At 42.2% G+C, this 22,880-nt stretch overlaps 2 protein-coding genes across 2 annotated transcripts; one reads left to right on the forward strand and one right to left on the reverse strand.

The window, feature by feature from the left end:
• Window positions 1-1,432: 1,432 nt before the first annotated feature.
• Window positions 1,433-9,605, forward strand: LOC134813953 (cytoplasmic dynein 1 light intermediate chain 2-like). The gene is made up of 8 exons (XM_063821904.1): window positions 1,433-2,363; window positions 2,547-2,664; window positions 3,905-4,006; window positions 4,281-4,392; window positions 6,819-7,013; window positions 7,541-7,656; window positions 7,894-8,054; window positions 8,358-9,605. Exons 1-8 carry the CDS (start codon window positions 2,267-2,269, stop codon window positions 8,978-8,980), a joined length of 1,524 nt encoding a protein of 507 aa, XP_063677974.1. The 5' UTR covers window positions 1,433-2,266; the 3' UTR covers window positions 8,981-9,605.
• Window positions 9,606-11,183: 1,578 nt separating this feature from the next.
• On the reverse strand, window positions 11,184-22,612 carry LOC134813697 (BTB and MATH domain-containing protein 38-like). The gene is made up of 6 exons (XM_063821546.1): window positions 22,337-22,612; window positions 21,673-21,795; window positions 19,545-19,679; window positions 18,728-18,879; window positions 12,090-12,217; window positions 11,184-11,923 (listed from the first exon to the last, which is right to left on the reverse strand). Exons 1-6 carry the CDS (start codon window positions 22,454-22,456, stop codon window positions 11,820-11,822), a joined length of 762 nt encoding a protein of 253 aa, XP_063677616.1. The 5' UTR covers window positions 22,457-22,612; the 3' UTR covers window positions 11,184-11,819.
• Between the last annotated feature and the right edge of the window lie 268 nt (window positions 22,613-22,880).

Genomic DNA, 22,880 nt, shown 5'->3' on the forward strand with positions numbered 1-22,880 from the left:
CACCACACACGTCCACCCCACCACACACGTACACCCCACCACCACACACGTCCACCCCACCCCACACGTCCACCCACCCCACCACACACGTCCACCCCACCCCACCACACACGTCCACCCCACCACACACGTACACCCCACCACCACACACGTCCACCCCACCCCACACGTCCACCCACCCCACCACACACGTCCACCCCACCCCACCACACACGTCCACCCCACCCCACCACACACGTCCACCCCACCCCACACGTCCACCACACCACCCCACCACACACGTACACCCCACCACCACACACGTCCACCCCACCCCACACGTCCACCCACCCCACCACACACGTCCACCCCACCCCACCACACACGTCCACCCCACCCCACACGTCCACCACACCCCACCCCACACGTCCACCACACCACCCCACCACACACGTCCACCCCACCACCACACACGTCCACCCCACCCCACACGTCCACCACACCACCCCACCACACACGTCCACCCCACCACCACACACGTCTACAACATTATCAACATTTATCAGCAGCATGTACCTCAGTTCACACTCTTTAGTCACAGTGCATTCCACGCTTGTGGTGTACATTGAGTGTAGCAGTGTTACAGTGTAGCAGTGTTACAGTGTTACAGTGTTACAGTGTTACAGTGTTACAGTGTTACAGTGTTATAGTGTTACAGTGTTATAGTGTTACAGTGTTACAGTGTTACAGTGTAGCAGTGTTACAGTGTTACAGTGTTACAGTGTTACAGTGTAGCAGTGTTACAGTGTTACAGTGTAGCAGTGTTACAGTGTTACAGTGCTACAGTGTTACAGTGTAGCAGTGTTACAGTGTTACAGTGTAGCAGTGTTACAGTGTTACAGTGTTACAGTGCTACAGTGTAGCAGTGTTACAGTGTTACAGTGTTACAGTGCTACAGTGTTTACCTCTGTATTCTCCAAACACACACGCTACGATGAGGCTACACACTAAACGTGTGTATAATATTAATAATAACACATCAGACTTTTGTAACAATATGAGCGAGTGTAGTGTATCTGCTAATCCGGCCTTGTAGCTGAGGTATGAGGTTAATACTGTAGTAGCAACTACTAGTTAGTAGTAGCAGGGTTCAGGTTAAGTAATTAAGTAATAATCACTCCGAGAGAGACTACCTTAGTTTAGAGGGGGAGTAACTTATCACTCAGGTAGGGTTGGTATTTAAACAAATAACACTCAGGTAGGGTTGGTATTTAAACAAATAACACTCAGGTAGGGTTGGTATTTAAACAAATAACACTCAGGTAGGATTGGTATTTAAACAAATAACACTCAGGTAGGATTGGTATTTAAACAAATAACACTCAGGTAGGATTGGTATTTAAACAAATAACACTTAGGTAGGGTTGGTATTTAAACAAATAACACTCAGGAAGGGTTGGTATTTAAACAAATAACACTCAGGTAGGGTTGGTATTTAAACAAATAACACTCAGGTAGGGTTGGTATTTAAACAAATAACACTCAGGAAGGGTTGGTATTTAAACAAATAACACTCAGGTAGGGTTGGTATTTAAACAAATAACACTCAGGTAGGATTGGTATTTAAACAAATAACACTCAGGTAGGGTTGGTATTTAAACAAATAACACTCAGGAAGGGTTGGTATTTAAACAAATAACACTCTGGTAGGGTTGGTATTTAAACAAATAACACTCAGGTAGGGTTGGTATTTAAAGAAATAACACTCAGGTAGGGTTGGTATTTAAACAAATAACACTCAGGTAGGGTTGGTATTTAAACAAATAACACTCAGGTAGGGTTGGTATTTAAACAAATAACACTCAGGTAGGGTTGGTATTTAAACAAATAACACTCAGGTAGGGTTGGTATTTAAACAAATAACACTCAGGTAGGGTTGGTATTTAAACAAATAACACTCAGGTAGGGTTGGTATTTAAACAAATAACACTCAGGAAGGGTTGGTATTTAAACAAATAACACTCAGGTAGGGTTGGTATTTAAACAAATAACACTCAGGTAGGGTTGGTATTTAAAGAAATAACACTCAGGTAGGGTTGGTATTTAAACAAATAACACTCAGGTAGGGTTGGTATTTAAAGAAATAACACTCAGGTAGGGTTGGTATTTAAACAAATAACACTCAGGTAGGGTTGGTATTTAAACAAATAACACTCAGGTAGGGTTGTTATTTAAACAAATAACACTCAGGTAGGGTTGGTATTTAAACAAATAACACTCAGGTAGGATGGCTCCGACCAGTAAGAAGGACCCTGAAGTGGAGTCTAAAGATGATATCTGGTCTAACTTACTTAGCTCACTGCAGACTAGGACCACTTCAAGAGGTAATTACTATTTAATTCTTACCGTAAGCAGTAGTTAATCGCTAATTTTATTAATTTGTTTGCTAATATAATAATTTTTAATCAGTAGTTAATGACTAAGCAGTAAGTATTATTGGCCTAGTTTGTTTCTAACCCTAGCCTACTACTTACTATCTGACCCTATACCAATCTACCATCGTCTAGGGAATAAGACGGTGATCATGCTGGGCACACCAAAATCTGGCAAATCTACACTCGTGTCTAAGATGATGGACCCAAAACATGCAGAACTCATTGATAGTAACCCTGGGGTGGAATTTAGGTAAATCACACATCTTGTCACACCTCACATTTCACACATCACGTCATTTTCACACTTCACTTTATAATACGTCACCACTTCTTCATCTTACAGAGTTAGTTTTATAATCTTTAAGTTCCTCTCACTTTGAAATTAAAACTTTAATTAAAGTAACTGACATTGTTAACGACCAACTCTCCGGACTTGTACTAAAAATCACACGAAATATTTGAAATTGCAGAGATCACAGCGGGATCCTGAATCCTCCTTCTAGATCAAACATTAAATTCCATTAGTCGTTAAGTCGCATCCTCCTCCGTCCTAACGTTATCCACACACACACACACACACACACACACACACACACACACACACACACACACACACACACACACACACACACACACACACACACACACACACACACACACACACACACACACACACACACACACACACACACACACACACACACACACACACACACACACACACACACACACACACACACACACACACACACACACACACACACACACACACACACACACACACACACACACACACACACACACACACACACACACACACACACACACACACACACACACACACACACCCGTACTGTAATTAACATGCTCTAATTTCACAACTCTCCGATGACTTAAGACAGTGATAATGATAATTTAATTATGTTATCTGACGTTATCCTCTCTTAGATCACCCCAATTGTACTGAGTTATTGTTCTTACATTCCTTACTAAGGAAACCAAAAGGATGCTGTTAACATTGTGTACTGTAGACCATTCGGTGGTGGAACATACAGGGTGGCCCAGAAGTAACATATTTATAGTTATTTTGGTTACATTCTGAACTCGTGATATGTTTGAGTAAAAGAAGAAGTTTTATTGGTTCATAAGGTCGATAAATTGGAAAGAACTTTAAAAAGACAGATCAATATGCCATCATTCTGATTATCATAGGTCGCCCCAAAATAGCACACGATGACCAATGGCAAATAGCATACGCCCCAAAAGAAAACAAACTAAATGATTTAATAGGGAGCACGACTACAGACAGACAGACAGACAGACAAACATACTGACTGACTGACTGACTGACTGACTGACTGACTGACTGACTGACTGACTGACTGACTGACTGACTGACTTACTGACTGACTGACTGACTGACACACACAGACTCACAGACTCACAGACAGCACTAATCAGTCTAATTATGTGTATCAGTTCTCCCTCAGTTACGTTACAGTTCGGGACGAAGAAAAGGAGAATCTAGGACAGATCGGGGTCCACTTTACCAGCTACAAGCACTTCCTGCCTTTTGTTCTTACTAAAGAAAGGTACTATTCTAACTAACCGGGATTATTATCCCCTTTGGTACTTAGTTATCCATTTAATATCGTGCCCACAATAAGAGACGTAAATCTTCACGGTCAGATATTGGGTTGTTTATTTGATTACTGCTCAATTGTAGGGCTTAAGGTTTTGGTTCCTTCCACAGATACCGAAAGACAACCTTAAATATCATTCTTTGGTAAAGTTTTTCGCAAAACTTTCTTACCGGAAATCACTTTGAAAACATCTCATTTTGAGGTTCATTTCATTTCTTGACAGGATGAAGAACGCCATGGTAGTTATAGTGTTGTCTCTAGATAAACCCTGGAATCTGGAGGAGGAACTTCTTTATTGGACCTCCCTGTTAGAGGAACATATCAAGAGTTTGCAGGTATGTGACATTAGACACGTTTCCCTTATATAACCCATGAAACACACTAGTCACTATAACATAGTTCCACTTATTTTGAACTGAGCAATTAATTACGCCGCGTCTTACGCTAATAATTTGCTCATTATTTCTGATGACTGTACTTGAGATATATAAAAACATTACATTCAAGCTAATTTGAAATCACGGGCTGAAACACAAAATAATATTTCGTACGCTTTTGAAAAAATCTCATTATATACTTACACAAACTTACAACCCCCTGATCCCATCTCTCCGCACAAACTTACAAAGTTACAACCCCCTGATCCCATCTCCCCGCACAAACTTACAACCCCCTGATCCCATCTCCCCGCACAAACTTACAACCCCCTGATCCCATCTCCCCGCACAAACTTACAACCCCCTGATCCCATATCTCTGCACAAACTTACAACCCCCTGATCCCATCTCCCCGCACAAACTTACAAAGTTACAACCCCCTGATCCCATCTCCCCGCACAAACTTACAACCCCCTGATCCCATCTCCCCGCACAAACTTACAACCCCCTGATCCCATCTCCCCGCACAAACTTACAACCCCCTGATCCCATCTCTCCGCACAAACTTACAAAGTTACAACCCCCTGATCCCATCTCCCCGCACAAACTTACAACCCCCTGATCCCATCTCTCCGCACAAACTTACAAAGTTACAACCCCCGGCCCTGATCCCATCTCCCCGCACAAACTTACAACCCCCTGATCCCATCTCCCCGCACAAACTTACAACCCCCTGATCCCATCTCCCCGCACAAACTTACAACCTTAACCCCCTGATCCCATCTCTCCGCACAAACTTACAAAGTTACAACCCCCGGCCCTGATCCCATCTCCCCGCACAAACTTACAACCCCCTGATCCCATCTCCCCGCACAAACTTACAACCCCCTGATCCCATCTCCCTGCACAAACTTACAACCCCCTGATCCCATCTCCCCGCACAAACTTACAACCCCCTGATCCCATCTCTCCGCACAAACTTACAAACTTACAACCCCCTGATCCCATCTCCCCGCACAAACTTACAACCCCCTGATCCCATCTCTCCGCACAAACTTACAAACTTACAACCCCCTGATCCCATCTCCCCGCACAAACTTACAACCCCCTGATCCCATCTCCCCGCACAAACTTACAACCCCCTGATCCCATCTCCCCGCACAAACTTACAACCCCCTGATCCCATCTCCCCGCACAAACTTACAACCCCCTGATCCCATCTCTCCGCACAAACTTACAACCCCCTGATCCCATCTCCCCGCACAAACTTACAACCCCCTGATCCCATCTCCCTGCACAAACTTACAACCCCCTGATCCCATCTCCCCGCACAAACTTACAACCCCCTGATCCCATCTCTCCGCACAAACTTACAAACTTACAACCCCCTGATCCCATCTCCCCGCACAAACTTACAACCCCCTGATCCCATCTCCCCGCACAAACTTACAACCCCCTGATCCCATCTCCCCGCACAAACTTACAACCCCCTGATCCCATCTCCCCGCACAAACTTACAACCCCCTGATCCCATCTCCCCGCACAAACTTACAACCCCCTGATCCCATCTCCCCGCACAAACTTACAACCCCCTGATCCCATCTCCCCGCACAAACTTACAACCACCTGATCCCATCTCCCCGCACAAACTTACAACCCCCTGATCCCATCTCCCCGCACAAACTTACAACCCCCTGATCCCATCTCCCCGCACAAACTTACAACCCCCTGATCCCATCTCCCCGCACAAACTTACAACCCCCTAATCCCATCTCCCCGCATTAAAACCGGATTAAAATTGGAAAAACTCCAACCACTTACCTGTTCGAATTTTAATTAATGTGCCTTATTTTAACTAAGGAAGAGGTATCGTGATGACAGGCAGGAGTATATATTACACCATACCCACAGATCCAGTGCTCTTTCCTTAAAATACTCCTACTTCATCAAAATACGCCCTGTTTAGAGTTTACATTTTTAAATTATAAACACATCGTGTGTCTGACTGTGAGTCTCACTGGGAGATAGTGTGAAGTTGGTACGGAAATATCACATACCTCTAACATCTCCCTCTCCGATACATTATGAAACTATATAACTTCATTAATACAATGAGATCTATCTAGATGTTTTGTATCGTAAAATGTACACGGTCCTTGATGCTGTGTGTCGTGTTCACATTTTTCGCATACCTTTAAATTCCTAAATTCTCTCTCTCTCTCTCTCTCTCTCTCTCTCTCTCTCTCTCTCTCTCTCTCTCTCTCTCTCTCTCTCTCTCTCTCTCTCTCTCTCTCTCTCTCTCTCTCTCTTCATCTTCTTTGTCAAATGTGTCACGTGGTGTAAATACTGTATTCTGGTTGGCTGACGCTCTCTCCCTCACACAGATTGATGGAGGAGAAATGGCGAAACTGCGACATAACGTTGTGGATTTGTTCAGCTCTTACAAGAGTCCGGAACGAAAGGACGATAGAGAAGAGGAGAAGAAGAGTAAGGAAGATGAAGATGAGGTCATTCTCCCCATTCCAGAAGGAGCTCTTATCTCAAATCTTGGAATTCCTGTGATCGTGGTACTGAGTAAGGTGAGAGTGATAAGAATTTAGTAGTCAACGTGTCGTTAACCATATTAAAGTTTCTGTTGTTTAATTTAATTTTGTTTCCTCAATGTTTGTTGTTTTTATTATTACACAATTACCAATCTGATCAGGGATACAGTCCTTAGCTCATACCTATTATTAGACAACTATCATTCTGACTAACTGAATTGTGTCACGTGGTGTGAATACTGTGCTCTGATTGGTTGGTTTGTGTCACGTGGTGTTGATACTGAGCTCTGATTGGTTACTTTGTGTCACGTGGTGTGAATACTGTGCTCTGATTGGTTACTTTGTGTCACGTGGTGTGAATACTGTGCTCTGATTGGTTCAATTGTGTCACGTGGTGTAGATACTGAGCTCTGATTGGTTACTTTGTGTCACGTGGTGTGAATACTGTGCTCTGATTGGTTCAATTGTGTCACGTGGTGTGAATACTGTGCTCTGATTGGTTCAATTGTGTCACGTGGTGTTGATACTGAGCTCTGATTGGCTGAAATGATACAATCCTCCAGGTAGACTCAATGTCCACTCTACAAAAGGAGAACGACTTTTCAGAGGAACATTTCGAGTACATACAGTGGTATTTGAGGAAAGCTTGTCTTGCGTGGGGTGCCGGTCTGCTTTACTGGTGCGTCATTCTTCCTTATTTGGAGAACTGTCATTCTATTTTAAGTTCCTAAATCATTTAACCCTTGACATGGGGTCGGAAGATTTACTCATTTTTAACCAAATATAGCAACCCAAATATTAGCCTATAAACATTTTGACAGCCTATTCAATTTGTTGTTATAATACTCAGTGAGTTGGCTCATTGAGTTGGCTCAGTGCCCAATCTGCTAATATTAACCCTTAATTTCACTTCCAGTTCACCGCGAGAGAACAGCAACACTAAACTGCTGCTCGACTATATGAGTCACGTGTTCTACGGGTTAAAGCTCAGGACAGAGCCGCAGGTTGTGGACAGGGATGCTATTTTCGTACCGATTGGCTGGGATTCTCCCTCTAAAATAGCCCTTCTAAGTGATGGTAAGCACCACTGATTGTTATTACTATTTTTAAGCCCGGGGCTTATTCCTCGTTTATCGCTAATTATTCCGGGAGTTTCAAAATCGGGTTAGAGTTTGAGTAGTAGAATCAAGGTAGCTTGGAGTTCCTAGCTAAGTGCTAAAGTGCTGTTACACTTGGACTCTAGCCAAACGTCTAGTTTGTTGTACCCTAACGGTCAACTTAGCTTCCTGTTAAGTATCGCTGTATATACTGTGTACCGTTTAATGAGTAATGCCCTAATTTATCTCACTTTTTAGGAACTAAACTATTTAACCCACTCAGGTTTTGTTCAGTTCACGCAGTCCAAACCGTTCGTAGAACAGATAGCGGCACTGCCTGATATCCGACAAAAACGTGTAATAAAAGGAGAAGACGACCAACTGTTCCTGACGAGAATGCAAGCTGTACTGGTAGAGAAGCAGAAGAGTGGCTCTCCCATGAGCCCCTCCCACCACAAGGTACTAGAGGGGGAAGTTAAGGGAGCTGCTAAAACTCCTCCACCTGCTGATGGGGTGCTGGCTAACTTCTTCAACTCTCTGCTCACCAAGAAACCAGGAAGTGGTCCTACTTCTCCCAACCACTCTCCCTCTCCTCCCCCGACACAGAACACTCTTGTTCCGCCCAAGAAAGCGCTTGCGCCGCAACTTTCAGCGCCACAGAAGCGCGAGGAACACGAAAAACAAGCGCTAGCTGCGTCTCGCTCTAACCCTGAGTCGGCGGATGAGGTGAAAACTCCGATAGAGAAAACTAAAACTACATCTAAATTACCAGCTGCTGCTCCCCCGGCATCTAGAGAGAAGTCTCCCAGTAAGACGCCTGCTAAAACACCTGTAAGGAGGGCTGCTGCTCCTGCAGGCATGAAGAAACCTACACCTAAACGAGGCCTGCCTCAACCACGGAAATAGATACAATGGGACTTTTTGTAGGGTTACCTAGATTAACCTGTCGCTGTGCATGGTTGAAAATTATTATTTGACGTTGGTTTTTATATTAAATTTGTTTGTATTGATTTGTAATAATTTCCTATTTTTGGCATTTTGTATTTTGTACTCTTCTCTTACTTAAACTTACTGGGTGTTTTTGTTTTTATACGTGAAAATAAACTTATTTGTATTGGATGTAAAGTGTATATTTAAACCATATTTAACTTTTACATAAATATTTCTTAACAATTTACATACGTGGAACATAAGTCACGTGACATTAGTCACTCCGACTTATTTAACTAGGCTTGCTTACTTTACGTTTGCATGAGTTGTGTATTTAAACTAATAATTGTCGCTGAAAGTAAAAACGCTGCTTGATTTAAGAATGTAAATTTAAAAACTAGGGTTTTGTACAATTGTTTTTTATTTGTTACTTTATTTAGACGAACTTTTCTTTTATTTGTGAACTTTATATATCTTTAAAATGATGAACTTTTCTTGTTGTTTCTTGATTTTGTATCTTATTTTTCTGATATTGGGATTTTCTCGTAATATTATGTGTATCTTATCTGTGGTTTTTTCTTATTTGATGCAATTTATTGAATGCCCGTACCATTTTATTTTGAAACTGACGTATTTTTTCTCAAACTAAGCTACTGTCACGCGACCCTAAAAAAGGTCTTCTAGGAAGCGGGATTTCGCTCTTAGTATGCACTGTTGTTACCATTCAGGACGCGCGCATGGAATTTAATCCGGCTTGGCGCGTCCGCATTAGCCATCTTGAAACAGTTTGCAGAGGGAAAACTGGTAGTTAGTTTATTAGCTATATTATCAGGCCTACAGTACACTGACTTAGAACTGTCGTTTTTTTGAGGACTGTCAATTAAAGTTACACCAAGCAAAATACACAGAAATCGGTACCGGAACACTTTTAATCAACTCTAATATATTATGCGACACCATATATTAGTAAGGCCAAAATACGTTTTATTTAACAGCAAAGTATATGATAAATGTTAAAATATAATTAAATACAGATATTCGAAGTTCCTGGTCATCAGCGTAAGATTGGAAATATCGTGAGGCATTGCCCCTAATTTTGTGTGTTTATAGTAATTGGTAATACGCCCCCAGCACTTCAATAATAGTGGAGCGGTTGAGAAAGATACTGCCCTCTCGTCAAGTACACAATCTTTGACCAAGGGACGCCACGAACTACTATGGAAGAGGTAAGAGTTTGGTGGTGAGAAATATCATTTTAAAGGTCCGTGAAATTAATTCTCAGCCTGCGACAGCGGTACGACTACAATCGTATCAAGTGGCAGGGAATTTGACGTGATATGAAGCCGTGATCTAACCGATAAGAAAAAGAGATTAATTTGCAATACGTTAAAATTGTTAACACGGTATAATAAGAATTTTGAAATATTTCGATAGTTCGATTTAATTGAATGACAATTCCCCAAAATCTGGCTCTGACTCCAAACACAGAACAATTTGTGAAACAATGTGAACTTTATTATAGATGTAACATGCAAGGAAAATTAACTGGCTGTGCTATTATATTTTGTACTCCGGCTTATTTAAAGATAGTCGGATATCCAAAAATGTACAATTCTAAATCTATCGTACGGTAATAGTATACGGTATCCAGGTACATTAATCGATAATAAGTATTCTGTATCTATATAATTTTATATAATTAAACTGTAAACGCAGTTTTTGGGATATATGATTAGATGGGAGGAATTATTTTGCGTAAAAAACCTTGTTGTACAGAGGTACCGTGTCATAGTAAATAATAGAGAGGTTTAACTGAGTTTTTCGCTGAGATCACCCTTGATCTGAGCCGAGCATGCACGTGTGGGAATCAGGAATACTGTATCTAAAACATTTCCCGGCGAATCACTACGCGTGGGACCAATGGATGAAATGCGACCATTTAGTCAATCAAAACATCTGCTGTCCCGCGCGTAGCGTACGTGCGCGCGAGAAGAGGAGGCGGCGCAATCAGTATTATAACATTTTAAACCGCGCGTTCCGTTAAGTAGTGTTTTAATTAGTCTGGTACATTGAACCTGGTGTAGAACATGTATATGTTATAATGTACTTCCGCGCAAATACAGACGAGCTGTATACAGACGATCTGCTGTTGAGTACCACAAATCATACACTCCATCTTTGTGAATAACGGAAAATTCTCGAGTATAATTTGTTATATCTGTGGAAGATAAAAGATATAAACTTACAGCCTAAAAATAGAATAATTTAATAAAGTCCGTAAACTACATAGCAAGAAAAAGAAAATATGAAATAAATAAAATAATGTAAAAACTTTTACCCATCTGATATGCTCAGAATTCAGATTTTAAAAATCTAATTTAAAAATGACAGGAAAGTGACAGCCAAATTTGTAATATGTTTTGTAAAGCCGATAGATTTAAATAACAGACGACTAAGTTTTCTATTTTTGAGGTTATAGAAATGGCCATGTGACAGAGGTTCCGACTCATTCTGAGTTGTTTATCAATCATTACTCAATGCTTTAACCTAATTAGTTAATTAATTAACCTGATTAGTTAATTAGTTCACAATATCTCATGTATTCAGATCTAAAACAAAACGTATTATAGTGACTAGTTATAGTGACGGTTATATAAAATAGGATCCCAACACCGATCAAATATGTAGAAAACAATTCATCATCATTTATTTAAAACACGATAAATAAAACATCTTAACGATGCAAAACCAGTCAATAATATCACATGATGTATCAGTCACGTGGTCTTGACACGTGACTTTGTCAGGAATTAGTTCAGTCCGATTGATCGGAGGGATTGTCGAGAGCTAGTTCGCACAGTTTATCAATCTGCCTCCTGATAGCATGGAGACAATCGTTACAGTTCTCTTGGTGCATTCCTGAGCAATTATAAGGATTAATTACTAAGTACTAAGTTAACAAGCACCTATTATGGTTATTGGTTAAGTAAGGCAGGGTGCCAGGGTATTAATATAGTAGTTTACACACACAACATAATATGTTACCGTTTCGTCTGTGAGTCACACACACAACATAATATTTTACCATTTCGTCTGTGAGTAACGCACGCCCCCTCCTTCTTATTCCAGCTCTCGTAGATAGCGCGCAGCGTGCAGGTTAGCTCCCAACTCCGCATCTCACTCCTCTTCAACTTCTTCTCCATCTTCAGACATCTGAGGAGTGACAGTTAGTCACGTGGTAAGTGTGTATTATAGTGACTAGTTATAGTGAGGTGCACTGAATTGCCTGAATATTGTCCAAATTTGGAATATCTGACAGAATTTATGTTATATTAAACAGAACTTAAGTTTTATTCTCAGCGTGTACACTGTATTCTGAGCGTGTACACTGTATTCTCAGCGTGTACACTGTATTCTCAGCGTGTACACTGTACTCTCAGCGTGTACACTGTATTCACAGTGTGTACACTGTATTCTCAGCGTGTACACTGTATTCTCAGCGTGTACACTGTATTCTCAGCGTGTACACTGTATTCTCAGCGTGTACACTGTATTCTCAGCGTGTACGCTGTACTCTCAGCGTGTACACTGTACTCTCAGCGTGTACACTGTATTCTCAGCGTGTACACTGTATTCTCAGCGTGTACACTGTATTCTCAGCGTGTACACTGTATTCTCAGCGTGTACACTGTATTCTCAGCGTGTACACTGTATTCTCAGCGTGTACACTGTATTCTCAGCGTGTACACTGTATTCTCAGCGTGTACACTGTATTCTCAGCGTGTACACTGTATTCTCAGCGTGTACACTGTATTCTCAGCGTGTACACTGTATTCTCAGCGTGTACACTGTATTCTCAGCGTGTACACTGTATTCTCAGCGTGTACACTGTATTCTCAGCGTGTACACTGTATTCTCAGCGTGTACACTGTATTCTCAGCGTGTACACTGTATTCTCAGCGTGTACACTGTATTCTCAGCGTGTACACTGTATTCTCAGCGTGTACACTGTACTCTCAGCGTGTACACTGTATTCTCAGCGTGTACACTGTATTCTCAGCGTGTACACTGTATTCTCAGCGTGTACACTGTATTCTCAGCGTGTACACTGTATTCTCAGCGTGTACACTGTATTCTCAGCGTGTACACTGTATTCTCAGCGTGTACACTGTATTCTCAGCGTGTACACTGTATTCTCAGCGTGTACACTGTATTCTCAGCGTGTACACTGTATTCTCAGCGTGTACACTGTACTCTCAGCGTGTAATCTGATCCCGTAAGGTCACGTGATATATGATCTAACAATAGGATGATGGTATTTAACAAAAGTACTTGATAAAGAAAACTTTTGCCACGTGCAGTGTCCGGAGATAACGCACAATACAGCATGAGATCATTTGGGGGGGGGGATCATGTTATTTTTTGTCCGTTTTTGTCCGTTTTTGTCCGTTAATTTTTGTCCGTTTTGAAAATATAGCTGCCAAACGGACAAAAACGGACAAAAACGGACAAAAACGGACAAAAACGGACAATAATTGTAACTTTTGATTTAAATTTTCTCCACAATTTGTAACAGGCTATCTGCAGAAATGGGTAGCCCGGTTAATGACCATGGTCCTTTCTCAAACTTTTAATCTTTAATTAGGCACAAAGAATAGTCTACACATTTTTTAATAACATAAAAAGGGATGAAAAGTTTTATTACTGGAGAGTAAAACTTTGTTAAACACAAAGATTCTTGATCACATTTTGAGTCAGACTCAAATGCGCTTAAAAACATTTTAGTATACGGTATAACAATAAATTATGTTAACAATAACACCAACAATAATTATAAATTGAACAAATTATTGAGAGATGAAAGAGAGGAAAAGGAGGAGGGGGGACTGAGGAGGGGGACTGAGGAGGGAGAGGAGGGGGGCTGAGGAGGAGTGAGACTGAGAAGGAGAACTGAGGAGGAGGAATGAATAGGAGGAGGAGAAGAAGGACTCAAGAGGAGGAGGACCCAAGAGGAGGAGGACCCAGGAAAAGGCCCCATGAGGAGGACTGGGGAGGAAGAGGACGGATGAGGACTGATGAGGACTGATAAAGAGGACTAAGGACGAGGAGGAGGAGGAGGAGGAGGAGAAGGACTGATGAGGAGAAGGAGGTGTATGAGGAGGATGAGGAGGAGAAAGGAGATAAAGGATGAGGATAAGGAGGACTGAGGAGGAGGACTGGTGAAGAGGACTGATGAGGAGGAGGACTGAGAAGGGGAGGACTTAGGAGGACTGACGAGGGGAGGACTTAGGAGGAAGAGGAGGATTGAGCAGGAGGAGGACTGAGGAGTAGAAGGAGGAAGAAGACTGAGGAGGATCAGGAGGACCCAGGAAGAGGAGGAAGAGGAGGAGGACTGAGGAGGAGAAGGAGGACCCAAGAGGAGGAACCAGGAAGAAGAGGAGGAGGAGGACTGAGAAGGAGGAGTGAGACTGAGAAGGAGAACTGAGGAGGAGGAATGAATAGGAGGAGGAGGAGAAGAAGGACTCAAGAGGAGGACTGAGGAGGAGGAGGACTAAGGAGAAGGATGAGGAGGAGGACCCAAGAGGAGGAGGACCCAAGAGGAGGAGGACCCAGGAGGAGGACCCAGGAAAAGGCCCCAAAAGGAGGACTGGGGAGGAGGAGGACTGATGAGGACTGATGAGGACTGATAAAGAGGACTAAGGACGAGGAGGAGGAGAAGGAGTGAGCAGTGAGGAGGAGGACTGATGAGGAGGAGGTGTATGAGGAGGATGAGGAGGAGAAAGGAGATGAAGGAAGGAGATGAAGGATGAGGATAAGGAGGACTGAGGAGGAGGACTGGTGAAGAGGACTGATGAGGAGGAGGACTGAGAATGGGAGGACTTAGGAGGACTGAGGAGGGGAGGACTTAGGAGGAAGAGGAGGATTGAGGAGGAGGAGGACTGAGGAGTAGAAGGAGAAAGAAGACTGAGGAGGATCAGGAGGACCCAGGAGGAGGAGGAAGAGGAGGAGGACTGAGGAGGAGAAGGAGGACCCAGGAGGAAGAACCAGGAAGAAGAGGAGAAGGAGGACTGAGAAGGAGGACTGAGAAGGAGAAGGAGGACTGATGAGGAGGATGAGGATGAGGAGGAGGGTGACTGGGGAAAGGATTGAGGAGGAGGAAGACTGAGGAGGAGGAAGAGAAGAAGGACTGAGGAGGAGAAGGACTGAGGAGAAGGAAGAGGAGGAGGACTGAGGAGGAGGACCCAGGAGGAGGAGGACACAGGAAAAGGCCCCAGGAGGAGGAGGATGACTTGGGAGGAGGAGGACTGATGAGGACTGATGAGGAGGAGAAGTAAGTGGATGAAGAGGATGAGGAGGACTGAGGAGGAGGACTGGTGAGCAGAAGGAGGAGGACCCAGGAGGAGAAGGAGGAGGAGGAGGATAACTGAGGAGGAGGAGAAGGACTGAGGAGGAGAAGAGGGATCCAGGAGGAGAACCCAGGAGGAGGAGGAGGAGGACTGAGGAGGAGGACTAAGGAGAATGAGGACTGATGAGGAGGATGAGGAGGAGGGTGACTGGGGAAAGGACTGAGAAGGACTGAGGAGGAGAATGCGGACTGAGGAGGAGGAACCAGGAAAAGGAGGAGGAGGACTGAAGAGGAGGACTGAGAAGGCGAAAGAGGACTGATGAGGAGGATGAGGATGAGGAGGAGGGTGACTGGGGGAGGACTGAGGAGGAGGGTGACTGGGGGAGGACTGAGGAATATGAGGAAGACTGAGGAGGAGGAGGAAGAGGAGAAGGACTGAGGAGGAGAAGGACTGAGGAGGATGACTGAGGAGGAGGAGGACTGAGGAGGAGGAGGAGGACTGAGAAGGAGGAGGACTGAGGAGGAGGAGGACTGAGGAGGAGGAGGAGGAGGAGGAGGAGGAGGAGGAGGAGGAGGAGGAGGAGGAGGAGGAGGAGGAGGAGGAGGGGGAGGAGTGAATAGGAGGAGGAGGGGGACTGGGCAGGACTGAGGAGGAGGACTGAGGAAAAGGATGAGGAGGAGGATTGAGAAGGAGGACTGAGCTGAGGAGGAGAACTGAGGACTGAGGAGGAAGAGGAGGAGGATGAATAGGAGGTGGACCCAAGAGGAGGAGGACCCAGGAGGAGGACTCAGGAGGAGGAGGAGGATGACTGAGGAAGACTGAGGAGGAGGAGGAAGCATCTAAATATTATTTCCATTTTTGTTATTTTTTGTCCGTTTTTGTCTGTTTTTGTCCGTTTTTGTCCGCTCTATTTTTTGTCCGTTTTGATAATATAGGGTTCCGAACGAAAAAAACGGATAAAAAACAGGATCCCCCTGGAGGAGGAGGAGGAGAAGGATGACTGAGGAGGACTGAGAAGGAGGAGGACTGAGGAGTACTGAGGAGGATCGCTGAAGAGGATGGCTGAGGAGGATGGCTGAGGAGGATGACTGAGGAGGATGACTGAGAGGGAGGAGGAGGAGGACTGAGAAGGAGGAGGAGAAAGAGGACCCAGGAGGAGGACTCAGGAGAAAGAGGAGGAGGAGGACTCAGAAGGAGGAATGAGGAGGACTCAGAAGGAGGAATGAGAAGGAGGAGAACTGAGGAGGAGGAGGAGGAGGACTGAATAGGAGGAGGAGGGGGACTGGGGGAGGACTGAGGAGGAGGAGTACTGACGAAAAGGATGAGGAGGAGGACTGAGGAGAAGGACTGAGGACTGAGGAGGAAGAGGAGGAGGAGGACCCAGGAGGAGGAGGACTGAGGAGGATGATGAGGACTGCAGAGGAGGAGGAGGAGGAGGATGAGGAGGAGGAGGAGGAGGAGGAGGAGGAGGAGGAGGAGGAGGAGGAGGAGGAGGAGGAGGAGGAGGAGGAGGAGGAGGAAGCATCTAAATGTTATTTCAATTTTTGTTATTTTTTGTCCGTTTTTGTCCGTTTTTGTCCGCTTTATTTTTTGTCCGTTTTGAAAATATAGCTGCCAAACGGACAAAAACGGACAAAAAAACATGAGCCCCCCCCCCCATCATTTGTGAACAAGAGATTAGAATACAGCTGGGTAACCTGTGTATATACATTAACATGAACAGTTTACCATATTGACCAACAGAGAAAAATTGGAGGGGCATACATTTTGACCTAAAAGAGGGGCATTTAGAGGGGGGCGTCTAGCCCTAAATGAAGCTTGCATAATTAGCTCCAGTTGCATTCTACCCTATGGGGACTTGTCAAATTGAAGAAAGATGGCATGGTCGGCAGTCGGCCCATATCCAAAAAGTTTAAAATTTCCTCCCAGATACAAATTTTCTGTTTTCAGTGGCCTACTCGCTTCGCTTGCAATGACGGCTTCTCAGGGCCGAGCTAGCATGGCGAGAGAGGCAAGCAAATTTTTGCTTGGCCACATTAAAATCTACAATATCTGTAGCCCTTCAAAATGGAGTGTTAGAAAATTTGAGAAATTACTATTTTAAAGTGGCTTTGTCCGACAACCCACAAGTAAAATACAGTTAGCTGGCACCATTTATCGTATGATATGTCCCTTTCAAAGTAGAGGCAACCATGTCCCGAGAAAAGGTTTGTGCGGAGAAAAGGTTTGTGTGGAGAAAAGGTGTGTGGATACAACATACACTTTCGCACATATTGAAGATATTTTGCCGTAGGCAAACAATTTTGTTTTCTTCCCAATTTTCGAAAACCTGCCCATTATGTAGTGAGGTAAGGGGAACTAGATATTTATTATATTTAAGTGAGGTAACCTATAATAACTCAATCGCAATTAGAAAACTCAAATAATAGTACCAATGGTTGAATTTGAGAGTAATCTGAAATTAGCTGATTTGAACAGTTTTACTTGCTACAGTATACAGTTTACAGTATACAGTATACAGTTTACAGTTTACAGTATACAGTTTACAGTTTACAGTATACAGTATACAGTTAACAGTTTACAGTTTACAGTATACAGTATACAGTATACAGTATACAGTATACAGTATACAGTATACAGTTTACAGTTTACAGTATACAGTATACAGTATACAGTTTACAGTTTACAGTTTACAGTTTACAGTTTACAGTTTACAGTTTACAGTATACAGTATACAGTAATTCTAAAAAACAAATAAGTTATTTTAACTATTATGCCACTAGTTCCTTTTTCTATCTAAGGATCTACTACAAGCACTTATGACAAATGTTGGCATTTTAAACGGTTTTAAAAGCAATGGTTCTAATGGTTTCTAATGGTTTTCAGGGTTAGTTATCTAATTTGGGTAAAAAAATTGAGAAGCACATTTGTCAGAAAAATGCAGAATTGTTAACTTTAACTTATTGAGCAATTTATGGGAAATGAGTTTAAAACTTTGAAGTCATAAACCTTGTCAAAAACCTGGAAGTTTCCTCAGCCTTAAATTTTGGATAATCCAGCGTGTCGTTAGTTCCAAATGTCCCAGTTAAAATAACATATTGTATTCATTAGAAACATTCAAGAGCTAATTAAATTAGGTAACTAATTAATGTACAATGGTGTGAGCACAGTGAGTAAATGGTATGTGTGCGCTGTGAGGTGAGTGTTATTGTGATACTTTAATATATTATTATTAATATATGTTATAATATATCTAATATATAATATATATCGTGTTTAGTACGAAGTTTCATGTGGAAAAGGAAAATAAAAACTAGGTCTAACAAGAATTTTTCCCAAATCAGCATATTGTGAAACATTAAGCTCGAAAACTCACCTCACTTCCAGTAAATTACACAAGTTTTGAGGAGCAATCTTGTCAAAGTTCATAGTCTTCTTCAACTCCTCTATAGACTGTTTACTGCAGTAGTCTATACATTTAGCCAGTAACTTAGTGAGGTTCTGATCTTGAGCGAACACCAATAATATCTGTAAATAATAGCTATACATTATAAATATTTGATATGTAGCTATAAGTTATGTAAATCTAATAATATTTGATATTATGTAGCTATAAGTAATGTTAATCCAATAATATTTGATATGTAGCTGTAAGTACTGTGAATCTAATAATATTTTTACTAAGTTATTAGCCAAGATAAATATCCACAAATATGGAATTATGATTTGATCTTAATGAAGGTTCATTCCGTGTATTGAATCTGATGTCTTCATATCACACAAGCTTAATATGACAAGTTCTGTAATCATAATTGCAGATCAATACAATCATATTTTACACAATGAAGAATAACACCATGTACAAACCAGATAATATGCATTATATATATATAATTCTATACACATATATAATATACACATATTCTATACACATATTCTATACACATATATAATTCTATACACATATATAATTCTATACACATATATAATTCTATACACATATATAATTCTATACACATATATAATTCTATACACATCCGGTATAATGTATATATACATTATACCGGATGTGTATAGAATGTACATATAACAGATAATATACATTATATATACATTATACCGGATGTGTATAGAATGTATAGTGTAGTGTATGTGTGTGTAGTGTATAGAATGTATAGAATGACTAGACTTACAAGGGTAGGTGTCTTGTTCTTGATAAGGAAATCCTCGCACCTCCGCAACAGTTCGAACATGTTGAACTGGTTAGCTAATGTTACTAACTTATCAACATTCAACTCACTGATGTGCTTGTTGGGTGGGTATATCGTCTGCGGGGTAATTGTAATTAATTATGCGGGGTAATTGTAATTAATTAGCGGGGTAATTGTAATTAATTATGCGGGGTAATTGTAATTAATTAGCGGGGTAATTGTAATTAATTATGCGGGGTAATTGTAATTAATTAGCGGGGTAATTGTTATTAATTAGCGGGGTAATTGTAATTAATTAAATGTAAGTTAAATAATTTAAATTATTATCAGGACATTAACAGCCAGCTGCAGAATATTTTAGAAATGATTTTTATTTTCAATGATACTGTATTATAAAATCCAGCTGAGTAGACACCTGTTCAACTTACAGAACAGATGCTCTACAATTAAACCTATTAGTGGTGTAACTAGTTCCACAGTGTAAACACTATTTGCAACACACTATCAATACTAGCTATGGTATATAACATACTCCACAACTATAGAACATCCGTCACATTAATTTCCAAATGTACGCCCGAAAGTCAAAAGCTCTAAAATTCAATGATCAAATTATGAGTTATGACTAGAAGAAACCTCAGAACTTTAGTTTTCAGATCAACTTTTATCTTAATATTTATTACTGGATTCAGATCTAGTGTTGATCCTCTCATTCAGAAATAGCCGGTAAGCAATCCTTCTCTTTTGACTCGGTGTCAAGTTACGCTACTGGAATACACTCTATATATGGGCGATTTCACGTAAAGTAAATTACACTTTGCACAAAAATTTGGCCTTATTCTGACACAAACATAACAGAATCATGATAAATTGCATGAAACATCTCTTATGTACTCCACACACAGCTATATTAAGATTTTTACTCCAACTGCTATGGCTTTTGAGTGAGGCACGTTTGAAAATGTAAAGTAAATTACAGGGCACAAATTGACATTCCTGACCAGCGTGTATTGAAATCTCATTTCGTGCCCAGGTGTGAGAGTAAACATTTAAATATTTTTCATGCACACTGGCAAATGTCTTGCCTGTACTGGAAAGGGTTTGTTTTGGTAAATGGTTAATAGCTGTGTTCTGTAGAAGCCTTTGTTCCTTGTAAAGTAAGTTACTCTTTATTGTCAAGTACTATAAATACACGCTCCACTGTATACACGCTCCACTGTATACATGCTCCACTGTATACACGCTCCACTGTATACACGCTACACTGTATACACGCTACACTGTATACACGCTCCACTGTATACACGCTCCACTGTATACACGCTCCACTGTATACACGCTCCACTGTATACACGCTCCACTGTATACACGCTCCACTGTATACACGCTCCACTGTATACACGCTCCACTGTATACACGCTCCACTGTATACACGCTCCACTGTATACACGCTCCACTGTATACACGCTCCACTGTATACACGCTCCACTGTATACACGCTCCACTGTATACACGCTCCACTGTATACACGCTCCACTGTATACACGCTCCACTGTATACACGCTCCACTGTATACACGCTCCACTGTATACACGCTCCACTGTTACTTTTAACAACTCACTCAATAGGTTCAGGGTCAAGTTACTCGGATGTAAATATGATAAGAGGCAGCAAAAGATAAGAGTGTGGCATTACAAAATAGGGAGTTTCTCTTACGATAACAGATAACAGTATATAGTGTTGTCAGAATACAGATAGTGGTTCTTATCTGTTTTCTCTTATCTCCCAGCTATAAGAACGTGCTTATTTTACAGTGGAGGTATAGTATAGTAATATATAGTATGCACTATTGGTAGTATAGTATAGTAATATATAGTAATATATAGTAATATAGTATGTATATAGTTTGTTTTGTCTCATCCCGAGGAGCACAAAACATCAAGTCACAAGAGGGAAGTCAATTTTAAGAAATTTAGGATTCTCATAAGTCAACAATAGATCAGGGGTAGGGAAGATAAAGAGTCATAAGATAGTTTAGTCTCTTAGCTGATATAATGCTCTCTAATGATCAGCTAACCACTTAATGACTCTAATTAATGAGTTTAATTACCTGTAATAACTGTAAGAAATCATCTCCAGACAGCTTGTCGCACCCTTCTACCTCTAGCTCAGTCTTGTCTCCTAGTGCTAGTATCTGACACTTTAACGTGGGGCTCCACATTGATATAACCGCCTGAGAGGGGGGGGGGTCAGCACGGGGGGGGGCCGGGGGGGGGGGGGGGGTGGGGTCAGCAAGAGGGGGGGTTAGCAAGAGAGGGGGGTCAGCAAGAGGGGGGTTAGCAAGGGGGGGGGTCAGCAGGAGAGGGGGGTCAGCAAGGGGGGGTCAGCAAGGGGGGGGGGGGTCAGCAAGGGGGGGTCAGCAAGGGGGGGGGGGGTTAGCAAGGGGGGGGGGGGGGGGTGGGGTCAGCAAGAAGGTGGGTATTAACCAACCTTGTGAACATGGGGGGGGGTATTAACCAATATTGTGAACATGGGGGGGGGGGTATTAACCAATCTTGTGAACATGGGGGGGGGGGGGGGGTATTAACAAACCTTGTGAACATGGGGGGGGGGGGGTATTAACCAATATTGTGAACATGGGGGGGGGGGGGGGTATTAACCAATCTTGTGAACATGGGGGGGGGGGGTATTAACCAACCTTGTGAACATGGGGGGGGGGGGTATTAACCAACCTTGTGAACATGGGGGGGGGGGGGGGGGGGGTATTAACCAACCTTGTGAACATGAAACTTCTTCTCACACGCGACCAACACTAAATCTGAAAACTCCCACGCTTTAGTGAAAGTTGGGTACTCCACCTCCTCAGGAACTACATCACTACTGCTAGAAGCCATAATCACGTGATTAGGTACACAGCTGATTACCTAGCAACACAGAAAACTAAATCTGTGCGATACCAGTGCACTGTTTTTATAAGGTATCTAGTTTCTTGCTCATCAATAGAGGACTGGGGTATTGGTGGTGCTCGAACTCATGTGCTTTCTCCTAAAATGGTATAATTAACACATCTAGATCTAGGAGGCACTGTCATTGCAATTGTGACTACATATTATATTGTAACTTTGAAAATGCATATTTGATAAATCCACCATTACCTAACAAAACCAGCAGAAATGTATTTTTAACAGGCGAACAATTGATTTTATTGCCTTAACATATTTTGTGAAAAAAATGCAGCAATTATGCCTTCCCCTAAATACAAGACTTCTGAACAACAATAATAATCGTGTTTAGGCGTTTTCGAAAACAATCTACTAT

Source organism: Bolinopsis microptera, chromosome 4 (assembly GCF_026151205.1).
Source record: "Bolinopsis microptera isolate Bmic1 chromosome 4, MBARI_Bmic_1.0, whole genome shotgun sequence".
NCBI lineage: Eukaryota > Metazoa > Ctenophora > Tentaculata > Lobata > Bolinopsidae > Bolinopsis > Bolinopsis microptera.